The sequence below is a fragment of the Ochotona curzoniae genome, unplaced genomic scaffold (assembly GCF_017591425.1).
Source record: "Ochotona curzoniae isolate NIBS_2020 unplaced genomic scaffold, NIBS_Ocur_1.0 contig_3819, whole genome shotgun sequence".
Classification (NCBI taxonomy): Eukaryota; Metazoa; Chordata; class Mammalia; order Lagomorpha; family Ochotonidae; genus Ochotona; species Ochotona curzoniae.
Window position 1 is genome coordinate 13038966 of NW_024466004.1, and position 14701 is coordinate 13053666.

At 38.6% G+C, this 14701-nt stretch overlaps 1 protein-coding gene across 3 annotated transcripts; it reads left to right on the forward strand.

The window, feature by feature from the left end:
• The first annotated feature begins 361 nt into the window (after positions 1-361).
• CENPQ (centromere protein Q) lies at positions 362-12118 on the forward strand. Of its 3 annotated transcripts, none has more exons than XM_040982995.1 (8): positions 362-472; positions 1187-1238; positions 2792-2903; positions 3472-3540; positions 6039-6168; positions 9916-10033; positions 10175-10254; positions 11215-12118. In XM_040982995.1, the coding sequence occupies exons 1-8, from the start codon at positions 374-376 to the stop codon at positions 11344-11346; spliced, it is 792 nt and encodes a 263-aa protein (XP_040838929.1). In that variant the 5' UTR covers positions 362-373; the 3' UTR covers positions 11347-12118. The 3 variants fall into 3 exon arrangements, with proteins under 3 accessions (XP_040838929.1, XP_040838928.1, XP_040838930.1); XM_040982994.1 differs by having other exon boundaries at positions 9916-10026; positions 10177-10254; XM_040982996.1 differs by lacking the exons at positions 362-472; positions 1187-1238 and adding an exon at positions 1262-1339 and having other exon boundaries at positions 9916-10026; positions 10177-10254.
• The last annotated feature ends 2583 nt before the right edge of the window (positions 12119-14701 follow it).

Below are 14701 nucleotides of genomic sequence, written 5' to 3' on the forward strand. Positions count from 1 at the left end.
CTCTGGACGGACAATACACATACCACATTATATTTCCATTTTGTTGTATTTAACCATGGAGATATCGTCTGATGAGTGTAAAGAGTTCAAAAACTTCTCTAAAGCCATACAAATGGAAGTAATTTCAAGAGGTAATATTTAATTTGATGATTTAGTTAGGTTCTTCTTTCTAATGAAAACCAACGTTATTTCTATTAAAACGCATTTAAAATTTTAAAAGCCCAATATACAGTTGCCAAAATTGTATTTACTATTTTGTTTATAAAAGAGCTTTTGAAAATATTATAGTTAATCTTTCAAGCAAAGCATTGTGTAAGGCAATACCTTGTGTGTGCTTTTCATCTGCGCAGATTTTTGAAGTGTTTAGATCAAGATGCTTGGAAAATCAAGTGTATCCAAGAAGACTCCACAGGGAAAGAGAAATCCAAAAAGAAAACTTGATAATGAGGAAGCAAAGCTGCCAGAGAAAGAGGTAATGAACGTGTCAAATTAACCATTTAGAACTGATGGAAATATCAGCTGTTCTTTTAAAGAGGAGAATGTGAAGACTAGGGGTCATTTTTACTACAAATTGTAATTAATATTGTCTGGGAGCTTTTGCAACATGATTTGTAAAGTTCTGAGATGAAAATTGTTTACTTAAATTTCTAAAAAAGTGTTTTCTGTAATATTATTTGGAGACAAAAGACATTGCTAACATGCTTAAATAGGACTCTAGAAATAAAGTATGCAAATTCATATAGCATTCAGATGTTAAAGGACAATAAAAATCGTCAGTTGATGAAGGGGATTTTTTAATTACACAGCGAAAAAAAAAAAAAAGTAAGAAGTACTTTAGAAGGAATTAGTTTCTTCCTACCATAATCTTGATCTTGTTTATAGGAATAAGAAAAAGAAATGATTTGATTCTTTGGGAGGAGCTGGGTTTTACGCTGTTCCTTGGGCAGCACTTCTCTTTGTTTTGCAGATAATGTATCGATATCTTTAAAACGGTTTTGACCAAATACAAAATTCCATCTGTCCCCCGCCATGGATAGACTGGTTGTCTGTGTGCGTGTCTTCCTGCTGTACAAGGAGCAGCGTATCTTTATTCTCAGAAAGTATGATTACTCTTAGATCAACGAGACAAGTCTGTAACCAAAAACTTTTCACTCAACACTTTACTCTGTATGCTTGTGTCTTCTAGGTTAAAAAAGCAGTGAAAAGTAAAAACCACACAGAGCGCCTGTCTCTTGGAGGTACTTACTCTGTCTGCCTAACCTGTGAGCTTCTTAAGCTAAGTGTATGCTTAATGAAAAAATTCCCAACATCGTGTGTATGAATCCTGCAAAAGCAAAAGGTAGTAAGAAACAGCTGCATTTACATTTGTGCAAAAATAGGTAATGTTACTTATCTATTTCGGTCAGCTGGGATTTACTAAACATCCCTAGTGAAATATTATTAATGCTTGTTTTCCACTAAGCTGATATGAACTGGTTTGGAGTGAGTTCCTTTGGGGTAGGTAGTCATGTTTTCTTAAATATCACTTTTTCTTTTTTTTTTTTTAAGACTTATTTATTTTTATTGCAAAGTCAGATATGTAGAGAGGGAAGGAGAGACAGAGAGAAGTACCGTCTACCCAAGTGGCTGCAACGGCTGGCGCTGCATGATCCAAAGCCAGGAGCCAGAAGCTCTTCCTGGTCTCCCATGCAGGTGCAGGGTCCCAAGACTTTGGGCCATCCTTGACTGCTTTCCCAGGCCACAGGCAGGGAGCTAGATGGGAAGCAGGACTGCCGGGATTAGAACCAGTGCCCATATGGGATCCCAGTGTGTTCAAGGTGAGGATTTTAGCCCCTGGGCCTTTTTTTTTTTTTTTAAAGATTTATTTTTATTATTTTTTCATTGGAAAGGCAGATATACAGAGAGGAGAGACAGAGAGGAAGATCTTCCGTCCAATGATTCACTCCCCAAGTGAGCGCAACGGGCCGATACTATGCCGATCCAAAGCCAGGAGCCTCTTCCAGGTCTCCCACGCGGGTGCAGGGTCCCAAAGCTTTGGGCCGTCCTCGGCTGCTTTCCCAGGCCACAGGCAGGGAGCTGGAAGGGAAGCGGGGCTGCTGGGATTAGAACCGGCGCCCATATGGGATCCCGGGCGTGCTAGGCGAGGACCTTTAACCACTTGTGCCACTGCGCCGGGCCCAGCCCCTGGGCCTTAACTATCACTATTCCATGGAAGTATTCCCTACCTTCCCTCACTCGGGACAGGGTTCTTCCTTTATACTTATGTAATGAACAGTGCTTTTTCTTTTGTCCTGTTTTACACATATATATTTTGTGTAGTTTTCTTCCTCACTAAAGCTATTTTTTTCTTGACAGACAGTCCTGCATCTCCCTTTTTCATGTCTTTTAGGTATCATTAGTACTGACCAGTGAGGTTTCATTAAACTGTTTTGTTACAGTTGCTACCTTGTTACATGGCAGAAAAAATGTTCTAGTCTTCCCAGTGAAACTTTTAGGGAATTCATTTTTGAGAGCCAAATGTCTAGTAATTATAGCTTGATTCTTCATTTTAAATTATTTGCTTTGAGTTTGTATTTTGATGTCAGTATAGAGTATACATTTAACACAATAGCAAGTTCATATTCACCACCTAAAATGTTTTGGCTGTGAATTAAAAGATCAGTTAAACAGCTTATACTGCTTCATAGAGCTCGATCCTATTTCCATAAGCTTTTACATTTAATAAATCACGTTTTACATAAAAGCATGTAACTTCTGGATTGGTCAAAGTCTCTTCTATAACCATTTACAGGGCAAATAAATCTAAAACGGGTAAAAATAAGTGTCAACAAGAGAAGAACTTGGCAGCCTCTTTCAAGTAACACCAGGGAACATTTGCAGACTGTGATGGAATCAGTAATAATGTGAGTATAAACTCTTTCAGTTTTACTCTTGGTTCCTACATATATGTTTGCCATATACATCGTTCTAAAGATTAATATATAGAGAAAATAGAGCAATTTCCTGTATTAAAAGCTGCATTCCTAGTGTTGCGATAGCATTAGCCATCAGTTAAAAAAAAGTTTTAATGGGTTCTAAAATCTTGGGATCCCATTAGTAAAACAGAAATGAAGTCTAGATGGCCTGATATGTCCATACATTTTCACTTATTCTCTCAGCAGAATTTAATAAGCAGTTGAGTTCAAAGTGACACTTGCTGTGGCTCCTCTGTCCTTGAGGGAATGCCAGGTAAGTGAAGCACTGTTTGGCTGTACTTGTCAGGAGAGGCGAGCAGAGAAGCTAATCATTACTGTACAATAATCAAAGGAGAACTGCATTGTACATTTGTGTAAAATGTAGTTTAAAAAGAAAAGGAAAAGTGACTGACCACGGCAGCTGTGATGGGGAACATCTTGAGAAACCAGAGGGAAAAGGAAATACAGATCGTATTACTTGTCTTTTGGATTAATATTCAGTCATTTTTTTTTCTAGAGCAATTTTGAGTAAAAGCGTTAAAGACAAAGAGCAAATCCAATATCATCTCAACCTTCTGAAGAAAAGGTAATATAGTTATGAAATCTGGAATAGGTAAAACTTCATTCTACTTAAATAGACATTGATGAAATATAGAATTTTGTATGATGAACAATTTGGAAATATTTATTCTTTCATACCTAAACTATTGCTGCATATTTTTCTGGAATGAATTGTAGAGATGGTTACAGAAATACATGCATGTACTGTGTTTATATTTGAAAGGCATTTTCTCAACTACTTTAAATTTTCATTTTTCATTACTTTATCTGGTATTTTTGCATTGCTTCTTTTTCCTTCAGAGTCTGTTATTTGCAAATACAAGCAATAATTATTTTCTAAGCTGTCACGGCTTTTTGTCTTGTAGCACATCAATAGTAGAGTTTTCAAAGTTTTTATTTTTAATTTTTAATTAAATTTTAAAGAGCAGATCAGGTACAACTCTAAGAATATAATTTCTTTCTACCCCTCCCACTTCTTTCTCACCCATTTTCAAGTATATTTTAAAGAGAAAAGTACATATTTATTTGAAAGTTAGTATTACATAGACAGGGCACTTCTATTATCTGGTTCACTCCCTGAGGCCAGGGCTGGGCCAGCCAGGAGCCTGTTTGCCACAGGACAGTGCTCAGTGTCAGCTAGCCCATCTCAGGTCTCCCACAGGGGCAGGTACATTTGTCTGACCCAGGAAGGTCCTCTGGTCTCAGCCTGCTAATTTATCTTCAAGTGCAGTGGCCCAGTCTGTGGAAGTCCCCACGGAGGTCCCGGAAGTCAGTCCTCACCTGTGATGCATTCCTTCAGCAGTCCCCCCACCACACATCCCGAAACCTCCTTCTCTGGGCAATCCACAGTCCCCACACCCCGAATGCACATGGGTCCCTGGTCCTGGTCTCTTTTCCACATATCTTGGAAAAAAAAAAAAGAAGAAAGAAAAGAATATACAACTATCCTGACATACTCGAATCATTAATACATAAGGTTGACATTAATCAGGCCCAGAATGCCCACGAGCTACTGGCTGCTGTTCTCCCAGCAGTGTAACACTTGTTGAGGTACAAGCAACCTGGGGACTATCTTGAATATAACTTACCAATATTATGTTTTCAAAGATTTTGATAATGCTTTAGAACAAAATTTCAGTCGTAGCATTTTATATACCCTAAACTTGGTTTTCTTTGATATTATGTCAAGTAACTAATGAAAATTCTTGGTTGTATTCTTTTTTAAAAACAATTTCTTTATTGTTATTTCAAAAATAGATTTACAGAGAAGGAAAGACAGAGAAGAGATCTTCCTAAATGACACAATGACCATTGCTAAGCCAATCTGAAGCCAGGAGTTTTCTTTAGGTCTGCCATGTGCAGGGACATAAGGTACAGGGGGCCTTAGGACCAAACCATCCTCTGCTGCTTTCCTAGTCCGTAAGCAGGGACCTGGATTGGAAGTGCGCCAGCCAAGATATGAACCAGTGGCCATATGGGATGCTCACACTGTAAGCAGAGGATTAGCCTTCTATGCCACCACACCAGACCTCGCTTTCTTTTAAATGAGATTCGAAGTTCAGGGTCCATAATTAAGACTTTATTACTCAACAATGCATAATACATTATAGATTTATATACTATAGCATTTAAGAATTATATTTGGATGATATAAGACATTTAAATTTACAATGTATACAAATAAATTATTAAATTAGAAATTGTTAGTAAAACAGCCTCCGTGCCCTATGGTGTGGGGAGCGGGGTGCTAAAGCCGCTCCTGGGATTGGGAAGGGCCGTTGTATGATGGCAGCTGGCCCACGGCCAGGAGGTGGAGTTGGTCTTGCCAGCAGGTAAACAGGAAGTCAGAGGGATGGGCTAATGCCCCGCTGTGATTATGTCATTACTACTGGCCTTACAGATAGCGCCAAGTGGACCCACAGGGAGCAATGATTGGTGGAGAACAATGTAAAAGTAGCTGGTAAAAGCTAGGCAGACGACAACCACGGACGGACTAGAACAGACGCTGCTGGGCAGCAGCGACACTTTGGTTTTAAATATGTGTGAATGAAAAGAATATTTAACTGATGATCTATTAAAAAATCAGATGGTTAACAGTTATCACTGTTAGGAAAAAATAAATAATGTATCCCTTAGAAATAATGACAACTTGTTAGAAAACTTAGAAAAAGAATATTGATAAAACTCAGAATAATCATGTTTAGGAGCTGGCATTGCAGCGCAGTGGGGTAAGCCACTGTTTGCAGTGTTGGTGTCCTCTATCAGCACTAGTTCAGGTCATGGGCCGCTCCCTGCTAACGCTCCTAGAACGATGACCCCAAATAGTTAGGCCCCTGTCAGCAGCATAAGAAACACACATGGAGTTCTGGGCTCTTGGCCTGTCCCATGCCCAGCCTTGTGGCCATTTGCAAAGTAAACCAGCAGATGGAAGATGTCTTTCTCTGGCACTTTCTTTCTCTCATTCTGCCTGTAAAATAAGTAAATAAATATTTTTTAAAACAATGTCCATATTATATGCTCAAGGTTGCTACGCCTGTATGAAACTCTCAAAGCCCCTTCCAAAAAGCTGAAAGATCTCACCAATGTGCCGAATCTGCTGAAAATGGAAAGAGCACGGGAAAAAGTAAATGAAGACGGTCTGACATCACTGCAGGTATCAATTCAAGAAAGAACCTATAATGAGAGGGTTTAGGGACAAGGGAAAGGGGTTATAGTGCCTTTAAAATTAGCATAATAGTCTCTCTAGTAATGAATAGTAATGCTTGGGCAAAAGCTTTCATTTTATTCTTTTGTTGTTGTTTAATCATAGTCAAAACTGTAGCTGATTTTTATAGCTCTGAAACTGAAGTATTCCTAATATTTGTTGTTAAATAATCGGAATTGTTTCACCAGGCTCATTACTTTAACTGTGTTAATACTTTTAATTAACAGAGTATACGAAATGCTCACCAAATCTTTGAAATTTCAAAACATGTATCACATATGACAAAAAATCTAATCACCTATGTCATTGTGACAGCGAATGAGCAGTGAGTACCTTTAACCGTTGCACTGTATCGTTACATCCGTTAGTTCCCACAGAGGCTTGAAGGGTGTAACCTAAATAATCCTCATTTTGCAAATTGGGTAAAAAGAGTGCAGAAATTTATAACTGAGCTTTTCAAACTGCTTAAAGGGAAGATGTAAACCTTGTCAGGCTGACTTCAGCACATGATTTTTAGCTTTGATATGTTTCATCCTAACAGGAAATAACATTCGCTGTCATCAATAATCCCCAGCATTTAATTAGTAGATATCTAAACAACTTTAATGACTTACCAAATAATTAAGACTAGAGAAAAAAGAAGGACCCAGCGCAATAGCCTAGGAGCTAAAGGCCTCGCCTTGAAAGTGCCAGGACCCCTTATGGTCGCCAGTTCTAATCCTGGCAGGCCCACTTCCCATCCAGCTCCCTGCTGGTGGTATAGGAAAGCAGTCGAGGTCAGCCCAAAGCCTTGGGACTCGGAAGAGCTCCTGACTCCTGGCTCCTGATGGGTTTAGCTCTGGCCATTGCGGCCACTTGGGGAGTAAACCAGCAGACGGAAGATCTTTCCTCTTTGTCTCGCTTCCTTTTTATATAACTGACTTTCTAATAAAATAAATAAATCTTTAAAAGAAAAAAAATTAGGCCTTATGTATCCTTTACACTATTTGAAGTAGTTTGTAGATGTGGTACTTAAATATTTACTAACAATTCAGTAAATTTCAGGTAGTTTATATAAGGAATGTATCACCAAGAATTTTTAGTAATTCAAAATTCACAAATAATGTACTTCAGTTCTTCCATGGGATTGAAAATAAAATTGAAGAAACAAGTATCTAGAAAACAAATCTACATATATTGTCAGTTAATGGGGATGCATTTAAGAGGAATTGAGGGGCCCGATGCAATGGCTCAGTAGGTAAATCCCTGCCTTGCATGCACTGGAGTCCCACTCGGGCATCAGTTCATTTTCCAGCTGCACTGTTTCCCATCCAGCTCCCTTCTTGCAGCCTGGGAAACAGTAGAGGATGGCTCAAAGCCTTGGGACCCTGCACCCGCATGGGAGACCTGGAAGAAGCTCCTTGCTCCTTACTCTGGGATCTGCTCTGCTCTGGCCAATTAGGGAGTGAACCAATGGATGGAGGATCTTCCTCTCTGCCTCTCCTTCTCTCTGAATCTGATCTGCCTTTGCAATTAAGATAAATAAATCTTTAAAACAAACCAAAAAAAAAATGAATGAAGGAAAAACACGTATAAAAGATTTTGGCAAAGAAGATAGAACATACAAGAAGTAGCATTATTGAAGGAAGATAACTAAAGCTGTGCTTCCAGGTCAGCCTTTTAAATTACACTGAAGAAAAGAATTCTTACTGTACTTAGCTCATCATTCAGTGCTATTATTCATTACCTTGTTTAGCTCGTTCAAGTATAACCCCCGATAGAGTATCTCTATGGTCCTTTGGAGCCCATGAGTGTGACTTCACTGGAAGACTTTCTGGATGAGATTTCCTTGGATTATTATGTATGAGTGCTAAATCCAGTAGCAAGTGGTTTTTTTTTTTTTATAAGAGGCAAGAGCAGGCACAGGAAGTAGAGAGAAACCCTGTGGTGACGAAGGCAAATACTGGGCAGGAGGATGCAGTCAGATGCTGTAAGAGACCAGAAACATTCTGCTCTGATCTTCAGAGGGCTCAAAGCCCTTACAACGCGTTGATTTAGGACTTCTGCCCTCCAGAACTGTGACAACAATTTTGAGGACATAGTGTTAACAGTAGCCACAATAAACTAATAGATGTGATTACTTTATATTAGCACCCTTTAGATGCCATGACCAGTCCACAGAAACATAGGGATAAATGTCACCAAGAAATACAAAATTCATTTTGTGAAAAATTCCACAAAGCACAATATCCAATCCCCTCAAAAAATAAATTGTAATAAGCAGCAAAAAACAGTTGCGACCAATAAATGAAGAGACTTAAAATTAGACACATGAAAATTATATCAACTCAAAAAAAAATTCACATTTAAGATAAACAATAAGGTAAAGAGATTTCAACAGAATGAGAAGAAAGACCTGTAAGCTATTTAGAAAGAAAGGATTAATATACAAAATACATTAACTCAGAAAGCCCAAAAACAAGATAATGACCAGTCCAGTTGAAAAATGGGCAAAGTACTTGAATAAACGGTCCTCAAAAGAATAAATACAAATTATTTAAAAATTTTTCAACATCACTAGCCATCAGGGAAATGCAAATGAAACCCACAGTGAACTGATCTATCAAGCAGAGACCTGCTCCACCATGTTTGTAGCCACACTTTCCACAATAGCCAAAATAAGGACTCAACCAAAGTGTCAGTCATCAGACGCATGGCTAAAGACATTGTACCATATATGCACAACACAATGCTGACTGTTCAGCTGTTGGCAAAGGGTGGAATCTTATCATTTGCAATGTTGAGTGAAATAAGCCAAGATTGGAGCATAAACACCATATATTCTTTCTTATATATGGAAGTTAAACTAAAAAAAAAAAAAAAATCGGGCCCAGCGCAGTGGCGCAAGTGGTTAAGGTCCTCGCCTTGCATGCCCGGGATCCCATATAGGCACCGGTTCTAATCCCTGGCAGCCCCACTTCCCATCCAGCCCCCTGCTTGTGGCCTGGGAAAGCAGTCGAGGACGGCCCAAAACTTTTGGACCCTGCACCTGCGTGGGAGACCCGGAAGAGGTTCCTGGCTTTGGATTGGCATAGCATTGGCCATTGCACTCACTTGGGGAGTGAATCATCGGACGGAAGATCTTCCTCTCTGTCTCTCCTCTCTGTATATCCGCCTTTCCAATAAAAATAAAATAAATCTTAAAAAAAAAAATCAAGACAGAATGCTTGATTAATAGAGAGTAGAAGGATAAAGGAATTTAGATTAAAAAACAAAAGGGTAACTGAGGAATTCATGAACAACTGAAAAGTTCTTAGCTTGAGAGTTCTCTCTGCTATACCAACTTCATGGTTCTTAGGGAAGGCTGCTATTTGCTGCTGTCAGTCCTCGGGCTGGGCAGTGGTCACTTTGGGCTGTTCAGAATCTCATCCTGGCAGCTGTGGGAAGTGTTTAAGGAAACATTCATGAACATGGGATATATATATTTTTTTATTTCAAAATTTATATTTTTTCCTTGTAATGAATTATATCAGAAAAGCAGCTTGCTACCAAGTCTTTTTCCTAAGAGAAAAAAATAAAGTCATAAAATTCTTTCAAAAAGTTCTGTAGTATCCAAGATACATAAAATGCATGTAGATAGTAACATATGTTAGGAATATATATATATATATATATTGAAATTTTTTAACGTTTTTTGTTTGTTTCCATCCAATTCAGGAAGAAATAGATAAAATAGTAGAGAATGCAGAGATGATGACGGGGAATATTCAGAGCCTGAAGAAAAAAATTCAGATTCTAGCAAATGAAGTGGAAGAAGAGGAGCAGAAGGTAAAACATTTTTAATTGTTAGAAAAGGATATGGGTAACATTTGGGTATCATTTTTAGTATCTAAATTTTGCCCAAATCACTTGTGTGCATGCGTGAGATGAGAGACACAAGCCTTTTGAAATCATCTTTAGCTTTCTTTTTTACTTTAGATGCTTCAAATGGGTGCTAGTGAGGTACTCTCGCTTCCACAACTGCCTCAGGACAGCCTTAAAGCACCTACACTCCAGGTAAGTACCCATTTCCCATTGTCACTGTATCCCTAGGTAGGCCTGGATAAGCATACTAGGTTTTCTCACTAGCTGTGTGACATTTGATTACATGCATATATAATACTGTAATTTGTAAGTTGCTGATACAAATCACTTTTATATTATGGATAATGCAGGGCATACCCTAATACATATCTCTGTATTTGTTACTCCTGCCTGTAGAATACTTCTGGAAGTGAATTTCGGTGCTTGTATTTATTTATATTCCTAACAGTGGCATATAGCTCTTTATAAAATAGCACTGAATTATTTGTCATACATTCCACTGCGATCATTTTTCTTTCTCTTTAAAAAAATTCCAGTACATAGTATAATATAAATGTTTTTAGCAGTAGAAAGTCTTCATACTTTCCCAAAAAGCATTGCAGAATTTTCCTACCTGTAATCCAGCAGTGCTGAAAAGAGCAGACGAAGGACAGGGAAGGACAGCTTGGCAGAGAGAGTGACTGGGCTGGCACTTGGCTGTAGCACAGAGGGTTGCTGCTTGTGACACTGGCATCCCCTCTGAGCACTGGCTCGAGACTAGCTGCTCCACTTCTGATCCAGCCGCACGCTAATGCACCTGCGCAAACAGCAGAATACGGCCCAGGTGCTTGGGCCTCTACCCACACAGGACACCCGAATGACCCCGCAGCTGCTGGCATAACCCTTGGTCAGCCCCAGCCACCTTGGCCATGTAAGGAGTGAACCAGCAGGTGGAAGATGTCCTCTGCCTTTCCCTTTCTTTCTGTAACTCTGTCCTTCAGATAAATAAATCTTTTAATAAAGGAAGGAAAGAAGGGGAGGGAGGGTGGAAAACAATGAATGTTGAGTTGATCATGACTGAAGTTGAGTGATACATACTTGAGATTACTATACCATTCTCTCTAATGTTGATTTAATAACACATTAAAACTGATTATACTCTCTTACCCACAGAAAGAAATTCTGACATTAATTCCAAACCAGGCTGCTCTCCTGAAGGATTTGCATGTTCTTCATCATTCGTCCCAGGTGAAGAACACGCTAACGTTCATCGAGGAATCCTATAAGAAACTAGATGCCTCTTAGAAAGAACTTTTTAATATTGGTCTGTATTTTAGGTTTTTATATTTGAAGTTGTTAGCATATGATCATATTACAAGGATAAAACTTAATATCTACTAATATGCACTTTAAAATTATCCTCCGGGAACAAGTGTTTGTCTTAGTGGTAAAAACCGTTGTGCCCCGCACTTCAGTGCCTGTGCTCAGGTAGCAGATGCGGTTACTGGAATTCCTTCTCCAACGTCCCAGCCGCCGCTGTGGGAAGCACCCTTAAGACTCAAGTGACCGAGCTCCGGCCCTCTCCGGATGGCTGTGATTGTGTTCCGGGCCTAGAGTTTGGCCCAGACCCTTTCCTGACCTTTACAGACATCTGGAGACTCAAGCAATCAGTCTTCTCAAATAAATAACATTTTTAAAAATAAATGAAAAATTATAATTGTAGTATAGCCCTAGAAAATGTGTTGTCAGCAATTGCTAATCCTGGAGGTCAGTATTTATATGCCTGTACTTATTTGCTTAAAGCCGTAAATGAAACGTAGTTATGTTAATTTTTGTTTGGAATGCATCTGTTGGTGAGCACAGAGGACTTATAATCGGATTTAATGTATATAAAGTATTTATATTAGATGCCTAGTGAATAAAAGCACAGTGTTTGTTTTCACTCATTCTATAACTTACATTTTCATTCTGGTCATCCAGAAGGTGAGACATCCTCAAATGCCTTCACCGTTTCCTAACTCCCTCGTCTTTGTGATTATGTCATGGTTATTTTTGCTTGTAAAATTAATAAAAGAACTGCAATTTTTACTGTAATTTTCCTGATGTAACTTATGTTGTCAGTTAATTTAGAAGTGCCATGATTGCATTAGTACTCAGCACATCAGACAGAGACCATCAGACACACCCCTGCAGTTAAACAAGGAACATTGAAAGCTTATCGTAATGGCGGAGACCACACGTCACGGGGACTTTTAAGCATTTCAGATCCAGGGTCAAGAGCAGTATCCTCTTAGGAAATAACATCAAGGAATATCTTAGTAGATGTGAGGGGTAATCCAAGTCAAGAAAATTAGGCATGGTAAAATAAGTGAAACTAACAGATACTAGAAAATGTGTTGAAAACCCTTCCCTGGGAAATTTAAAGCTTCCATGTTTCTAGGGTGAATAGTCAAATCCTAGCTCATTATTCTAAGCTTAATGATGACATTTATAGTAACTTGGTCTGAAGGAAGGATTTACATTGTATGTTTTGTATCCCTCAGAACCTCAGTTTAACAGGTTACGGAAAGTCAACCAAAATTTTTGTTTGCTGTTGCTGCCTTATATGAACTGGTCATGCTGGCCTCGTATGTATGATCTAACTTTGAGGAATCTATAGTGTTTTCTTTAAAGGTGACATTTTGATTGACTCTTTGGGGGTTGATTTAGGGTTAATTACAGAAAAAAATGTCTTAATGTCTTATTTTTTGTTTCTGATGATGTTTACATAGTTGACCTGGGTGGGAGGGGACAAGGACTAGAAGAGAGTGGGTGAGACCATTGTTTCAGAATTTTCCTTTTCTCCCTCCTGCCTCAGGGGAAGTGGGGAAATAAGGGAAAAGCTACACCCAGCCTCCCAACTACCCCAGTATCCAGGGATAGGGAATGGCTTCCCCCAGTGTCATCCAAGGGTCCCCAATGTGGAGCATGCTCTGAGAGTTCTGCTCAGGTGGTTTTGATGTTATGAAATGCTGTTGATCGCACCGATCCAAGGATGAGGAAATCTTTCTGAGGTCAATTTGCTGTCAAGGACATCACAAAAGCCTTGTGACCCTGCACCCATGTGTGAAACCATGAAGAATCTCCTGGCTCCTGGCTTCAATTTGGCTCAGCTCCAGCCATTGCCATCACTTGGGGAGTGAAGTGGCAGATAGAAGATCTTTCTATCTCCTTTCTGCAAATCTAACTTTCCAAAATAAATTGTTTAATAAAAATTTTTAAGATAATAGAATTTTCAAAATATCTATGCCATACTAAAGACAATATAGAATGGAAAATACTATATATATATAAAATAAGCAATTTCCTATTAATGAAGGGTCCTAGGAATATCAACCAATAACAGAATGATAATTCTCAAAGGAATATTTATAAATGATCAATAAGGTATTTAAAATATTACCAACCCTGTAGTAATCACATATGCGAACTAAAGTAATGATATGTTTTCACCTATCAGAGTCACAAAGATTGAGTAAAAATTTAAACTAGGTGTTAGATTTGTGGCACGATGTTAAAGCACCCTTGTGACACTGGCATCTCATATGGGTGTAGTTCTTTGTCCAGGCTGCTCCACTTCTGTTCCAGCTACCTTTTGGTGACCAGGGAAAGCAAAGTAAGTTAGACCAAGTGTGTGTGAGTCCCCGCCACCTGTGTGAGAGAACCAGATGAAGATTCTAGCTCCTGGCTTTGAACTGCCACTGCCCCAGTTTGTGGCCAAATGGAGAGTGACTATCAGATGCAAGATTTTTCTGCCTGTCTCTATAACTCTTGACCGAAAATACATCAGTCCTAGTAACAATAATGATAAAAGGGAAAATTGCTGAATGTATTTTAAAAATGGGTGTAGGGTAATCCTGAAGGAAGGGAAATGATATGATGAGACATTGTATTAGGTATTCATTGCAGAGCTTAGTGTAATGTCACCTAAAGCTCTTTATGTATGAGCCTTTTATTTTCTCCAATTCATATGTGTTTAACAAATGAATTTTGTTTAAATATGAGCCACCTCCATTGGATCCTATAATTAAGGGATTTGCTTTATTTCCTGGTTTGGATAGAATTTCTTCACATTCTTTGCTTACCAAAAGTATGCAGTTGCACCTGTCAAAATTAGTATTTGGTTTGTTCACTTTGGTTTGGTTTCTAAGCACAAGCCTTCTAAATCCTCTCATGTTTCACTCATCAAATAAGATTCAGCTTTGAGAAAGAAAAAGGAACTACGAAAAGCAAAAGCACAGAGAAATTCCGATTTCTTTGTTGAGTTTTAACCTGTCTTAAAATGGGCATTTTTGTGTGTTTTTCTTAAGAGTTGTGACCAGTATATATGCTTCTTTGCTACGAAGGCATCATAGAACTACTTTTCTTAGCCTTGCTTCTTATTACCTCATTACAGTGATCTCTGCTGTAAAGTTTCTGTAGTAAACTTATCAAAGATTGGTTAGAAGTGGCCTAAGATGTAGTTGTTAAGATTGAACAAAGAGGAATATGAAGAAGAGATATTATTATCCCAAGACAGACTCAGGTATTGTGTTGCATGCTGAGATGCCCAAGTAAATACCTACACGGTTGTTGATATTACAGTCATTTAAGGGAAGTGAATAAATTCTGAATAAATTCT

Coding starts and splice junctions, on each gene's coding strand:
- CENPQ (XM_040982995.1), top strand. CDS start 374: ATGCTTGGAAAATCAAGTGTATCCAAGAAGACTCCACAGGGAAAGAGA. Junction 1,239..2,791: donor AGAGCGCCTGTCTCTTGGAG/GTACTTACTCTG, acceptor AACCATTTACAG/GGCAAATAAATCTAAAACGG. Junction 10,255..11,214: donor TTAAAGCACCTACACTCCAG/GTAAGTACCCAT, acceptor TCTTACCCACAG/AAAGAAATTCTGACATTAAT.